Source organism: Prunus persica, chromosome G4 (genome assembly GCF_000346465.2).
Source record: "Prunus persica cultivar Lovell chromosome G4, Prunus_persica_NCBIv2, whole genome shotgun sequence".
NCBI lineage: Eukaryota > Viridiplantae > Streptophyta > Magnoliopsida > Rosales > Rosaceae > Prunus > Prunus persica.
Window position 1 is genome coordinate 3,606,372 of NC_034012.1, and position 15,461 is coordinate 3,621,832.

At 37.2% G+C, this 15,461-nt stretch overlaps 2 protein-coding genes across 3 annotated transcripts; one reads left to right on the plus strand and one right to left on the minus strand.

Moving 5' to 3' along the window:
* LOC18778791 (protein MEI2-like 5) lies at positions 1,877-8,374 on the plus strand. Its single transcript, XM_007211280.2, has 13 exons — positions 1,877-2,136; positions 2,976-3,018; positions 3,106-3,249; positions 3,329-3,798; positions 4,583-4,741; positions 4,835-4,951; positions 5,066-5,217; positions 5,579-5,670; positions 5,789-6,740; positions 6,821-6,905; positions 7,017-7,085; positions 7,322-7,501; positions 7,644-8,374. The coding sequence occupies exons 2-13, from the start codon at positions 2,988-2,990 to the stop codon at positions 7,764-7,766; spliced, it is 2,574 nt and encodes an 857-aa protein (XP_007211342.1). The 5' UTR covers positions 1,877-2,136; positions 2,976-2,987; the 3' UTR covers positions 7,767-8,374.
* Positions 8,650-14,087, minus strand: LOC18778146 (phytochrome E). 2 transcript variants are annotated; one of them, XM_020561177.1, is made up of 4 exons: positions 11,698-14,087; positions 10,024-10,831; positions 9,355-9,648; positions 8,650-9,261 (listed from the first exon to the last, which is right to left on the minus strand). In XM_020561177.1, exons 1-4 carry the CDS (start codon positions 13,751-13,753, stop codon positions 9,012-9,014), a joined length of 3,408 nt encoding a protein of 1,135 aa, XP_020416766.1. In that variant the 5' UTR covers positions 13,754-14,087; the 3' UTR covers positions 8,650-9,011. The 2 variants fall into 2 exon arrangements, with proteins under 2 accessions (XP_020416766.1, XP_020416765.1); XM_020561176.1 differs by having other exon boundaries at positions 9,355-9,651.

Here is a 15,461-nt window from a genome sequence, read left to right on the forward strand (position 1 = left end):
TTGAGAGGGCAATAGTATCGTCAAACTCACACACAAATACACAAATGTTAAGGCTCGAACCCAATACCTTTCCTTAAGGGGCCGCATTTGCTCCAAACCACTATACTAGTGGGTCCTTTGCCATTCCAAGCGATATTAAAAAAGACAAAATATATGACTTCACCTCCAAAATGTCCTCCTTTTATAAAAGTTGAACCTAGGTATGTATACTCTGTTTTATCTTGGAAAGGAATATAGTAATGTACTTTAGAATAGTTTTTTTTATGAACAACCTATTATGACTCACATAAGGTTTAATATATGGATAAGATAATTCATTTTATGTTAATTTCAAATTTTTCCATAAAACTCACCTTAAAATTTGAAATACATGAAAAATAAAATAAATGTAGACTTTTTAATTTTTAACATCTGGATGTATCAATCTGCATAGGTAAATGGTAATAGTGACGGTTGCGGTGATGGTGTTGATTTAAGAAAAAAAACACTTGCGTGTATATTTGGTGTCATAGTCACCAAAGTTTGTGTAACAAGAAACCCTTATGATCTAATATGTATAAAGCTTAAGGCACACTTTTAGTACGCACAATCATTCGCAAAAATTACATGTACCAATTATATTTTAAGCCCGTTGAACAAATAAATTTTAGTTTAAAACTTCTCTTACACTCTTTCTTACTAAATATTTTGAAAATAAGTGTTCACTAAATATATGTATATATATTAGCAAAATGTGCAAGTAGAATAAAAAGGATTGAGGATGAGTGCTGCCATTTCAATTTCCTAATTAATTTATGTTTGGATTGTAGGTAAGTGCACCATCTCTCGCTTTCTTTTTGTCCATATTTGGCACCAAAAGCTTCCTTAGGCTTGCCTCAAGAGACATCATAAGAAACTTTAAAGTTAACTTTTTCTAAATGCATATCCTTTTAAAGGAAAGTTTTCTTAAATTTATGAAAACATAGGCTGACACATATCCTTTTTCTAAATGCATATTTGGTACTTCTTCTTCATATAAATCACAGTTTGACACATATAAAAAAATAATTTATAAAAAACACAAAAAGTAAAACTTATGCACACACGCTTGTCACACTTCTATTAGTAAGAATGTAGGGGCTCCTATTTACCTTATGAGGAGGAAAGTATTTTCCTTCCTACAATACTTCAATTTAGAGAAGCTCACACATTTTCTTAAGTGATGTGACACATCTCACACTTATCTCTTAAGTAATTACATAAGAAATATTCATGACTATAATCATATCGTTAAAATCCACATATCTTTTAAGGATTCTTCTCTTTTTTAAAGCAATCTATGAGTGAATGATTTTTTTTTGTTGTTGCAAAATGATAGAATTTACTAAACTAGGGTGAATAATCAAAATTCAACGGCTTTTTCGTGACACAAAATATGTCCCTAGAGAATTAGTGATTTTTTGTAAGATAATTTTGTTAGTGTATAATAATCTAAATTGCAAATACTAGATTGAGGACCCTAGAGATGTCATGGGCATGGCACAGACAGTATAAAATTATCTGTTTATAGAAACTAAATTGATGATGTGGCTAATTATTATCCACTTTTAGCTTTATCATTATCCAAAATTTATTAAATTCACATCTATCATCATTAATCATCAAAATAAAAGTAAGATTCCCAAACCTTAATTATGCCAATCATGCCATATAATACTGTGGATAAGCATTCAACCAAATAGGCAACTTTCCCTATTTTGGGTTTTTTTTTGGTTTAAAAATATTTTTAATTTGAATAAAATTAATTCATAAAAAGATCAATGTTGTTGGGCACCAAATTCATTTTAAATACAATTGAAACCACCCCCATTTCGTAACCCAAATCCAAACCCAAAAAACCCACTCTCTCTCTCTCTCTCTCTCTCTCTCTCTCTCTCAATCATTCTCCGCTCCTTTTTAGTTTTTCTTTACTCTTCTCGTCCAATCACCATCACTCTTCTCTCTCTCTCTCTCTCTCTCTCTCTCTCTCTGTGCAAACAAATTCCAATTGGGTTTTAGAGAGAGAAAGTGGCAGCAGTGGCAAGAACACTGCCCCTCTCTCTGTGATCGTCTACACGGTGAAGCTCTAGGGTTGGGCTTGCCTTTGTACCTCTTCAGGTGACATCTGTTCTCAATTTTATTGTCGTTTTCTTTTGTTCAGTATTTTGTAAGTTTGATCAAACGGGTTTTGTGGACTTGCATAGTTTTTCGAGTGTAGTAGTTGTATAAGTTGTGTAAAATATTGCTTCAATCATATCTTTGTTCCTTTTTAAGTATTTGGTTTTCCTTGAACTTGTATAGAATTTGGCCAAACTATATCAATTATTGAGCTTTTTGGTATTTATATGACTATTGTGCTGAACAGTTCAGTCCCAAATAGCAACAAAGAATTAACTATTCTAACTCCGGACTCTGAGAGCTTCAGAGATTAGACTGATATGCATTTCCAAGATTTTATTTTATCTGTTTGAATCTTATGAGGCCGTTTGAATGCATAGAAGCATGGGCCTTTGATTCCTGATATATAGCTGTTTAATACTTGTGGGTTTAAGCCAGTTGTGATTATCTGTAGCTGCAAAGTTTCCCACTTATTGAAAATGGACACACACCCTCTAAACAATATGCTGTTAATTCATTTCCTAATTCGTAAGTTTATGTATTTCTATGTCCATATTCCTTTGATTTCTTGAATTGGACGCTTTTTTGAGTTGTATTCCAAGGTGGGGTTTTTTATTTATTGATTTCCTTTTCATTATATAACGCAGTGGGTTTACTTTGAACTGGATGATGAGTATTGACCAATTGCATCTGTGTGCTCTGTAGTATCTTTAGTAATAATGTATATAAATCTGTGTGTATATCAGATTTTCTAGTACTCTGAGTTGCAGATTGTTTAGTTCTGTTACTTTCGTTATCATCACAGAAGTTAACTCTTGTGCATTGTTAATTTTAAGCAGGACAGGGATGCAATGAATCAGTCTTTCAACTTTTCATCTTCTGGTAATAGTCCAGAATCATATATTGTATTATGTCCAGACTCTATGCAGTTTGATTTCTGACTGACGTGTCTGTTAACTTGTCTTGTAGGCCCAACCGAGATTCCAATGGTGGGTATCCCCAAAGAAGTGGGTAGAGGAGGTTGGGGAATTTTATCTGGATCTGGTGTCCATCACGCCTCAAGTGATGCTACCCTCTTTTCAAGCTCGTTACCTGTTCTTCCACATTCAAAGTGTATGTGTGAGCTATTGCATTAAGATTTTCAATGCCACATTTAGTAGGGAATGACTCATGTATTTTTGCATTCTTGCAGTGAACTTGAATGATACAGAACATGGCTGTCAATCTATTGATGATCTCTCAACTGGCTTAAATAAGCCAGGCCATAATTTGGAGGGCAATGATACACTTGAAGATATTGAAACTCATGCAATTGGAAGCTTGCTTCCTGGTGACGAGGAGGAGCTATTAGCTGGCATAGCAGATGATCTTGACCTCAGTGGGTTGCCTGGTTCCCTGGAAGACTTGGAAGAGTATGATCTCTTTGGTAGTGGAGGTGGCATGGAATTGGAAACTGATCCACAGGAGAGCCTGCGAGTTGGCATGGCAAAAGTAAGTTTATCTGATGGTGCTACTGGGAATGGGATCGCTCATTATGCTCTTCCAAATGGCGTGGGAGCTGTTGCTGGAGAACATCCATATGGAGAGCATCCTTCTAGAACATTATTTGTGCGAAATATCAATAGTAATGTTGAGGATTCAGAACTGAAAGCACTTTTTGAGGTAATTCAAATAAGGCAGAGCTCCTTGTGTTTTATTCCAGTAATACCCATATCCTTTGTTCACTTGTCTGGTATGTCTTTGGTTTCCATAAGTTCTGTGCAAGTTTGTGATATATTACACGTGCTTCCTGAGTAGAACTTGACACTGTTACAATTATCAAGGGTTCTCTTAGATCCTCGCGCACCTTTTATGAAAATAAAAGAAGTTTGTCAAGCGAGGTTAACATTTTACAAAATTGTTTCATAAAAAGAAACTATACAAACTGTAGTTTGGATTTGTCTACAAAAATTTGAAAAGAATCTATGGGCATATATATTAGGGAGACTTTGGAAAAACTCAAAGGAGAGAGAAATTTTTTAAAAGAAGTCAAAATGGACAAAATTGCCCTTATTTATTTTTGGATTTCTTAATGAATCATTTACATTTGCATGTCTTTGATTTGAAAGTCGAGAGGTTTTTCTGTCTTTTTTGAAAAAGGTTTGGCTTTTTCCAAAAGTGAAAGTTTTTTTATGGCTAAAACCTAAATTTACTTATATATTATCTACTGAAATTTAAGGCGATGTCAAATGGTCAAAGATGTATTTTGCACTAAAAGTTTCATCTTTAATCTTTTATTATCTCATTTAGGCCTTGCTATATCTACAAGATATGAATGCATAACTACTTATGAAGGTCTGAGAGTCTATCAAGATTTTTGTTTTATTGGCTGAGCATAAATATTTGTTTTCCTTCTTTCACAGGTTCAATGTTATATCATTCATTTATTTATTAATCTATTTTGCAGCAATATGGCGACATTAGAACGCTGTACACTGCATGTAAACATAGGGGCTTTGTGATGATATCTTATTATGATATTCGTGCTGCTCGAACTGCTATGCGCACATTACAAAATAAGCCTCTGCGACGGAGGAAACTTGATATTCACTTCTCAATTCCAAAGGTCAGAACAGTGTTCCAGTTCTTTATTAGTTGTTCATCGACACCCTTTTATATATCTTCCAATTTTTGCATTCCTTTTTTCATGCCACACCAGGATAATCCATCAGAGAAAGATATTAATCAAGGAACCTTGGTAGTTTTCAATTTGGATCCATCAGTTTCAAATGAAGACCTCCGTCAAATATTTGGGGCTTATGGCGAGGTCAAAGAGGTGATAATTGTATCTTAAGGGAAAACCCCTCCATTTCTTGTTTTGTGTTTAATTATTTACTTATTTTTTAATTTAGAAGGTGGTTAACATGTATTTTTCTGGTGTACAAAGCAGATAAGGGAAACACCGCACAAGAGACATCATAAATTTATTGAGTATTATGATGTCAGAGCTGCAGAAGCAGCCCTTAAGTCATTAAATAGGAGCGACATAGCTGGTAAACGCATAAAGCTTGAACCCAGTCGCCCTGGTGGAGCTCGTCGAAAGTGCGTATGCAATATAAATACTACGATTTCTAGAGTTTTTTTTTTTTGGCTACAAGTTATGACCACTAGAGAGATTAGTGGTTAATCTTCTTCTAGTCGGAAGTGAAACTTGTTTATAGACAATTTCTTTTCTTAAGCACTACAACTAGTTAAATGTTTCACAGAAACATTCTTTGGCACATTAATTTGATTTGATGTTTTTATTCTGTTATTTTAATAATTAAAATTAAATAATGATGTTGTTTAACTCTAATTATGCTTTGTGATTATTAAAACTTTGGTGTTGTCTGTTTTCGGTATTGTGCTTGAACCAAGTGTTGGTGTCTGTTATTGATTGTATTGTGCACTGTGTACCTTCTAGCTTGATATTGCAACTGAATCAAGACCTTGAACAAGATGAATCTCGGAGTTATCGACATCCTGTGGGTTCGCCGATAACCAACTCTCCACCAGGTAACTTCTTCTTTGAGATAATTTATATTGCTTTGAACATATAATGCCTTAATCAAGACAACATTTTTTTATAATGCATTTTTCTTACAAAATGAGGTAAATGCAATATTCTTGACAGGTAGCTGGGCACAGTTCAACCCCATTGAACATAGTCCTGTACACAGTATTAGTAAATCTCCTGGTTTCAGGACCCTGAGTCCAACAAATAGCAACCAGTTGCCTGGATTGGCGTCAATTCTGCATCCCCAAATATCAAACAATGTGAAGGTTGCACCTATCGGCAATAACCAAGGAAGGGGGAGTCATGCGGATCATATATTTACCAATACAAACTCATCCCAGGGATCTGCATTTCAACAATCACATTCATTTCCAGAGCCAAATACAAGCCATTTCCATGGCAGTATGCACTCATTTGGTCCCTCAACCTCAAGTGGATCTGGTATGGAAACGTTATCAGGCCCACAATTTCTTTGGGGGAGTCCGACTCCTTACTCAGAACACACCAATTCTTCAGCTTGGCCGCGACAGTCAGTGGGACATCAACTTACATCTAATGGGAAGGGTCATGCCTTTCCATTCTCAGGTCATCGTGGCTCTTTCCTTAGCCCTTCCCATCACCATCATCATGTTGGATCCGCCCCATCTGGTGTTCCGTTAGACAGGCACTTCAATTACTTCCCCGAGTCACCAGAAACTTCATTTTTGAGTTCCACTGCCTATGGAGGCATGGGTTTGGGCCCCAACGGTGGAAATTTTATGATTAATATGAGTGCTTCTGCTGCTAGGAATGTTGGCGTATCTATACCAGGAAACATGTCTGAAAGTAATTCCTCAAGCTTTAAAATGATGGCCTCACCGAAGCTTAGCCCTGTGTTTTTAGGTAATGGCCCATACACAGGACTGCCACCTACAAGCATAGATGGTTTAATTGAGCGTGGGCGGAGCAGACGAGTTGAGAATAGTGGGAGCCAGATTGATAGCAAGAAACAGTTTCAGCTTGATTTAGATAAGATTATCAGTGGGGACGATACTAGAACAACATTAATGATAAAAAATATTCCAAATAAGTAAGACTGACTTTTATAGTTCTGTCATATATTTATTACAGTTGATGGCCATTATCATGATTATTTTTTCTGTCCATTAGATACACCTCAAAAATGTTACTTGCTGCAATAGATGAAAATCACAAGGGTACTTTCGATTTTCTCTATCTGCCGATTGATTTTAAGGTAATTTAGGTTTCTTTAAGAGTATGTTTTGACACTTTCTTCTTCAATAATTTATTTTCTTTTTTGTTTTCCCTACAAGTCTTCCTTGATTGATATTCCTCTTATGTGCAGAACAAATGCAATGTGGGCTATGCATTTATCAATATGCTGTCTCCTTCACACATCATCCCATTTTATGAGGTGCTTTCCCTCTTTTCCCCCCTCTTTTTTAGGATTATATGTTAATTCTTTGGGTTATTTCTACATCATTGTCTTCGTTGTATTGTGAGATGTGTTCTGCCAATTTGAGCTTTCTCGTTTTACCCTTACAAAAAATAGTTTTAGGCTTTAGCTTATTAGCGGCTGACATGGTACTGGCATGCTATAAAGGAAATGGGATATGTTATTGATATACACTTATTTCCATTATAATACAGGCATTCAATGGAAAGAAGTGGGAGAAGTTCAATAGTGAAAAAGTTGCCTCCTTGGCTTATGCTCGTATCCAGGGGAAGGCAGCTCTTGTGGCCCACTTTCAAAATTCAAGCCTAATGAATGAAGACAAACGTTGTCGCCCGATTCTCTTTCACTCAGAGGGTTCTGAGGCTGGTGATCAGGTAGTACAATAAACACTACAAGAAAGCCGTTGCTTTTTTAAACTTCTAACTTGCTTTATGGAACTAGCTTAATTGTATGCATTGATGCTTCACACACACAAATGGAATGTTTGATATGATCTTGTGCATTTCTTATATATAGATTATCCAAGAACATCTTCCTTCCAATAATATGAACACCCATGTCGGTCAGCGAAACGAGTCGGACTCTGATTCATCAGGAAGCCTAGAGTGTGGCTCTGATGAGAAACCAGATAAGAGTTAACAGTGTATTTGAAGCAGATGCCCTCGGCCCAATTTGGTGGTGGCCGTGGCTTCTAACCATCATATATATCATCAAGTATATAAACGTAGGGTCGGAGAAGGATGCATGCAGATTGTATTCTAGTTCCTATTGGTAGTATTTTCTAGGGAGTTTTACAAGAAACAGTAGTAGGAATTTGTTTCCTCTGCAGTTAACAGTCTGATATGAGCCAGATAAGGGAACGCATTTAGGCGAATTCAATTCTCTCAGCAGCCAGATGCGTTTGTCACCAGTTGTGCAGCTTTCTTATTTTTGGGCTCATTTTTGTTTGCGTGACTTGGGGTGTGGATAACGTAGTCCACAAATATGATGTTGATATGGGTATATGGGTCAATGTGTTTTGAGCGAGGGGTCGGTGATTTAACATTGGGTACAAAATTGTACAGTTGGGGCCAGAATCTTTTCGGCATAATTATTTGTTGGGTTCTTGCAATGGAAAATTCAAATGTGTATTTGAGATGTGACATTGCCCAGATAATGGTTTCCATGTTATACATTTTGAATTCTTCAAACACATTCAAATGTGAATTTGAGGATTGATATCCGAAGAATGAAAAGGTAGACAATTACTCTCATGGTGCAAAAATGAGACAATAGCATCACTCGTTTTAAAATTCCAGCTGAATGCAAAATTCTGTATTCAAGATTGATTGCTTGATTAAAATGATTCATAATGAAGCCAACATAAAATGATTCATAACGTGTCATAGTTTTATCTGATGATTATTATTATTATTTTGCTTAGAATACCTTGCAGAGAATTTGCATTGCAATGATGCAAATGAATACCATCACAGGAGGGCTTCCAATAAATAAACACCCTGCTTTGATTGAGGGGCTGGAATGATAAAAGATTATATATATATACATCATAACCTCAGGATTGCATTTATACATAAGATAACCTATCTCGGCCAGTAAATCTAATATGTTGGTCCCGCAGCCCTATTTCATACACATGATATTTTTATTTTTACTTTATTTTAAACAAAGTTGGTAAAATACAAAGAAAAACAGCTGGAGTAACAGAACCTGCACATGAGGAAGGATTTTTTGCTAGGGAAACCATATAAAATGGAAGCTGAGTAAAGCTGTCGTAAATAATATGGTTGACCGAATTTTTAGGCCAAGATAGAAGGTGGTTCAGACAGCCTTGATGATGCCCTAAATATCAAGAGACTCAACAAACAGAGATCCTGATGAAACTTAAGACATTGTGCTCATATCGGCCTGTGACACTGAAACCCTCTGCCTTTCTTTCCTGGTTTTAAGTTCAAGGTCAATGAGGAAGTAACATTTGTCATGCTCTCTAACATACTGAACCTGACCATTCATTCTATTCAGAAGTTTCCTGGACAGATTTAGGCCAAGCCCTTCCTGCGTAGTCCATCGATTTCCTCCCTCGAACATATCTCGGATAAGCGCAGCCGGAAGGCCTTGACCGGGGTGAGTCATTCTACATGCACAAGAAGATAAGGACAAGTAAGGTTTATGTTAAATTTATTAGCTGTGCATAGTCAAAATATGAACCTAAAAATGGTTGAGGTACCTGAACTGTAAACGGATACAATTGTTGCCATCCTGTATTAACTTTAGACCAGGTAAAATTTTAATTTCAACCCAGCCATCTGGGGAAGGTGCATGATTCACTACATTGAGCAAGAAATCAGACAAGACCAACTGCAGCCTGATTTGATCCCCATGCAAAGATAGTGATTTAACTTCTTCTGGAATCTCATGAAAAAGCTGCAGATTCTTTTCCCTCAATGAGATCATTGATTGACTAACAATGGCATCCAAAATGTTTCCCAAGACAAATTCTCCCATGTTCAGCTTCACGCTACTGCTATAACCAGGATAAGATGTGAGGCTTATTCTCGCACAATTTCATAAGCACACTAAAAAGACTAATGTCGTTTATGTATTAAGTGCTTTCTTATTGTGTAATTATTTCATAATGATTTCAAAAAAACAAAGAACTAAATATGTTGCGAAAAGATAAGATTATTACTATTTTTATAAGAAAATACCCCCAAAGATAATGACACCAAGAATTAGGAAAAACATTAGGGCTAAAACCAGTTTATTTGAAAAGTTCTGATTCGGGATTTTATATAATTTACTATGCACATAGTGAAAGAAAAGAACCTATACACTACAAATAAATTTAAAAGAGTTAGCTTACGCACATCATGAACCAATTAATAAGAATACTCACCCTTCCTCTATGCTTCTCATATTCATATCCTCGATGATTGTCATGATTTGTCTTTCACATGCATCACTAGTGTCAAGAAATTGCTTCTGATATTCTGAAATAGTTGTATTTTGAAGAAGTCTGTGCGTAAACCGAATACCATTTAAAGGATTTTTCATCTCTTGTCGCATGTATGTTAATTCCTTTAGTTTTGAAAAGCCTTCTCTACCCTCTTGTTTGTGTCCTTCCAAGGGCTGCTGCAGGTCAGGCAAAGATATTTGCAAGAAGCAGAAACAACCAATTATATTTCCACCTCCATCAGTCCTCTTGCTTGCTGTTAAGATCACCTCAACAAAGTTCCCCTTTCTATCAAAAAACCCAAGTGGAAACTTCTCAATATCTTGACCACTGATTCCTTGGTACAATATAATCATAAATTTAGTCAGTGTATCTTGACCTTTCAGCCGACAGAAACCTCCAAAGATTTCCCCAGGAAGCATTTTACCAATAACGTCATCTCTTGTCCAACCAGTAAGCTTTTCCATGGCTGCATTCCATTCAGAGCAGCAGGCATTCTCATCAGATGCAAATATGGGTGGAATCAATGGGTTAAGACTCTGTATAATAGCCTTATAATCGCCTTGCAAACGGATGAATTTATCCATAACAACTTTTTCACAAGTAATATCTTGACCCACAAAGCATACACCAACAACATTCTTTGCATGATTCCTACTTGTGCAAGTGTTGGCTACAACATAGACAACCGAGTTATGCTGAGAGTGCCCAAAATTTCTCAGTTTTAACTCAATATTCTTGTCCTCCTCACCTGGATAAGATAGAAGTTAACATCGGCTACTGTTTGGAAAATTAAGATTATAATTAAAGAGGCAAAGGAGGACGAAAACTAGGTTTTTGAATTTCAAAAATAAATTCCATACAAAAGTCTAAATCCCTCAACTTCCTATGAATCATTCCATATATTTGCTAAAGCAACTGATAACTGAAGAAGAAATCTTACTTAAAAGTATGAGCCATCACTCAAAGAATAAAAAAAGGAAAAAAGTCTCTTGTGTCCCACAAAATAATAAGAACGCAGATTTGTAATGGACCCTATTCATCAAAAAGCCCTTGAAACATATTTTATCATGTCAGCTTCTTACCTATAGGACAGCCTACTTCAGGCCCTGCTAAAGGAGTATTTAAAATGTTAAGATAAAAATGCAAAGATTGGATATTTTGAAAATTTGACAGGATAAAAGAAACTTAAACATGGCTGTCTTCACTAGTTGAAGATGTTTCTTTGTGAGCACTGAAGAACAAATGTTATACTAATAAGAAAAGTCATCAAGCTCTACTCTGGGGCCCTTAAGGGATAAAGGGAAGAATGCCAGGAAGTATGGACCAAATATGCAAGAGATGATAAGGCGGCCCAGTAAGGCAGTTACAGTTAAGAGAGGACAAATGTGTTAGTGCAACCACACAGTATAATTAGCAAAGTTCAAGAAGACGAGCCGAAAGAACTGAACTTGTGAAGCAATGATTGACAATAGAAGCAGTATAGAAGTTAGTAAGCTATTTGCATAGTACTTGGTAACTTATAAGCATGCATAAGCATGGAATGTAGTGTCTATGACATTTGAGTACTTTAAAATCCTCAAACACAGTACATTATAAATGCAAGAAAAAATTTACCTTGTAAGGCTCTGCATAAAAGATCTTCAACAGCTTCCCGTGAGTCCTCACAAACAATTTCATTAGCTAGGGACTTCCCCATAGCTTCGCTATCTTGTAATCCTGTCAATTCAGCCATCTTTGTATTCCATCCATTGATGAGACCAGCTGAATCAACCCCAAAAATCGGAACTGAAGCTGTCTCAATCAATTTAACCATTTCACATGCCACAGAACTGAGTTCATCTATCCCCTGAGGCTGCATTTCAGTATCACTCTGATGAGCATTATTTATTGCCTTAGAAACACTTTCTTCCATATCCTGAAACGAGTCTCTCATTATGAGCTGTAAAGAGTGGATGGCATTAATTTCAGAGACCTCCCAAGGCAAACTTCTACTTTTAACTACTTCAAGAAAAGCTTTAAATGATGATCTTGGGTGCATCCTTCCACCGTCATCCTTAGCCTCTGGATGATGCTTAGCTCCTCCCCATTTGACTTCCTCTGCAGTGTGAGACCTGAACCAAAACAAGAAATCCTTTGAACTGGCTCTTGCAGTAGCCATACCACAGACTGCATCACCCAGTAAAGGTGCACCAGGGTAACCAGCTTCTGCCAAACTATCGGTACTCAGACCTGTGGAATCCCCATGATTACTTAGCAGCCACTCTGCTATATCTTTAACCTGTGATTCAGTTGGAGTTACACCTAACAACCAACATGTCCCGCCATAATACAATGCAGCCCCATCACACTTCACGAGATCCATTATACTAGGAGATTGGGTCACAATACCTGATGGGGCATCCCGGAGGAGCATGTCACAAAGCAAGGTTTGTGTTCTGAGAACCTTTTTTTCAGCCAACTGTGCTGCCAATTGAAGCTCCATGTACAGCTGCAGCCCAAATGCCTGCATAAGAAACTCACAAGCATAGCGAAGAGGGAAAGGGACATAACGGGGTGAAGTGTGGTGGCACACTACCAACCCCCAAAGCTTCGTCGAATCATTACCATTGATAATAACTGCCATCACCAATGAGGCAATGGATCCCATGTTGGCCATGTACTGTCTGTGGCAGCCATGTGGTGACCGGAGGGTTGAATTGACCAAGCACAGAGGCTGCTTTAGTTCTTCACTTTGAATGATTTTAACTGGATTTGCATTGCAATCACAAATCATGCGTACACGATTCTGCTTGAACAAGAAACGGGCAGCTTGAGGGATATCCGTGGCAGGATAATGTAAACCCAAATAGGATTCTAAATCCGCCCTTCTGATTTCAGACACAACTTCACCATGATCATCCTCATGGAACTTGTAAACCATAACTCTGTCATATCCAGTAAGCTTCTGAACATCTTCCACAACTGTATCACATAACACACCAATATCTCCTCCAGGGAGAGACTGAAGCCTAGAAATTGCCCGAACCGCAAGTTTCTGTGACTGCACAGCGCCTGCAAGCGACAATGCAGGATCACCAGACCTAGCAGGCTCCAAATCAATCACAATTCCCACATCAATTCTATGCAATATAGCATAAAATGGCTTCTGGGTACTCCTAGAATAAACCCAAATTGGGTTTAACAATGATATCTCCCTGGACGCAGCAGCTTTGGCCAGTGAAGCCCCGGAAGAAGGTGTAAACAAGGTTCTAGAATCAATTCCAATTAGACCCTTTAATTGTTTTGACTCAAAGAGACTATCCAAACCCAACAACTCAAAGCAATTCTCACTATAACCGATAATTCTAAAAGTGGGTTCTTCAATTGCAAGCATACAACCAAAGGATTGAACAAGAGCACCCCTTTGGATTCTCGAGAAATAGACACTTATTTGCTCTTCAGGTACAGATTCTGGAGGATAAAGCACTGATCTTGAATAGTTAAAGGACTTACCAGACGCAGTAGACTGCTCATATTCAGCTAAAATGCCAGCATCTGCATTGTACTGAGCAATTGACTTGTCTCTTTTGGCGGTGCCGCTAGTGGTAGTGTTGTTTTTGTTGGGCCTCATGTTGCTGGTAGCTGAGGATGAGAATGTGGCGGTGCCTCTCTCTCTGCTTTCGAGCTCCATATAGAGGGCTTTGGGTTTGGGTTGTGGGTTTTTCTCAGAAACTCATGTGGGTATTGGAAAAGCTGGAGCTTTATCATTTCTGTACTTGCTACTTCTGTTGGTTGGTGCTTCTTCTTGTAGCTTACACTTACACACGTCTCTTTCATCGCTTTCGCAGTCTTGGGTTTATTTCCTGCTAGTAAGCGTGTTTAATTATCGCTTCCTAATCATGTGTGTTTTGGCTGATGCGTCCCCTTCTGTCCTCGGCGCACCTTGTCCCTTCTATTCTCTGTCTCTCTCCCCATTTTCTGTTCCTGCATTTTCCTCCATGCAAATTGCTCAACGCGTCACCACAAAATCAAAGCTTTAGAATATTTAAAAAAAAACCGATTTTTTTTTTAAATGGAAAAATCGGAAAGAAGAGAGAGAGAGGTTGAAGTATAGAAGAAAAGAAGAGACCTTTACACGTGTCGTCATCTTTTTACAAAGCCCAATAGAAGAAAAATATGAACAATGAGAGAGAGATCTTTGATTCTTGGGAATAGTATAAATATAAAGCAAAAAAAAGGCTCACTCTAGTATTTAGTATTCACCACAAATATATATTTGATTTATTGTCTTTTTTTGGGTCGAAATATTTGATGTTTTTGTCTATGGACCGCTTCTGCCAATACCTCCAAACACGTCATTTCAAGCTACTTTTTAACGCTTATAATTATTATTAAGAAGACTGTGAGGCAAGCAGTCAGCTCAGTTGCAAGGCATAAGCCTTCTTACCAGCTTCTTAGAAAGTACTAATCTTGAGGTCTACACGGTTTGCCTTGTTTTTTGGCAAGTGTTTTGGGAACAACATAATCAAACCTTGGATCCAATGGACCTAAGACATGATTTGAACAGCGAAATCAACATGCTACCAACATGATATGTTTTACAGCAGGTTAAAGCGATCACTTACAAGCATGACGATGCATTAATAGTTCACAATTACCATGTTCGAACGATTAAAACTAGCATAACTCTCGATGTGATATATTACTCACTCACGATCGGTGTCCTATCATTTTGTATATGAATTGTTGAACTTTCTGTGTGGAATTAATGGAACCCATGGCACATGCCCTCCTCGTTATGCTTTGGCAAGGTTTTTTTGGATAATGTTTTGACAAGTTTTCATTTAACAACACGTTCGAAAGTCCACCAGAGCCAAGGGCTTTTAATAAACAAGGCTAAGTAATTCGGTCTCCGGAATGTTCCAATATAGGAACGATTATGGGCTCCCACATAAGAGGAGCTTACACCCATGCTTGTTCTTTGGTCACCCAAACGCTAAATATTTTGTCTTAATCTTCTACTTTCGTTCATAAAATTCAAGAAATAGAAGGAAACTTGAAGCTTCCCACCCTCTCCCGCCAAAATAATAAATGACATTATTCTATTAAAATTTTTCATTATTGACTAATATGAGATTTGAATTTAGAACCTATTTTAATTTTAGATTAAGAAGTTGTTTATACTATATATGACTGGCCAATTTTCTGCGACACACTGAATATGGAACCTACAAAGGAACCCGTAGAGTCCAATAAAAACATTGAAGCCCATAAAACAACCATCGACATGAGTGAGCCTAGGGGTCATTATTCGGCCCGTCCATGGCCCGTCCTTGATGTGAGTAAGCCAGCTCATTGCTTTGTTGTTTTTTGTTAGAAAATTGATGAGATTTAGGTGA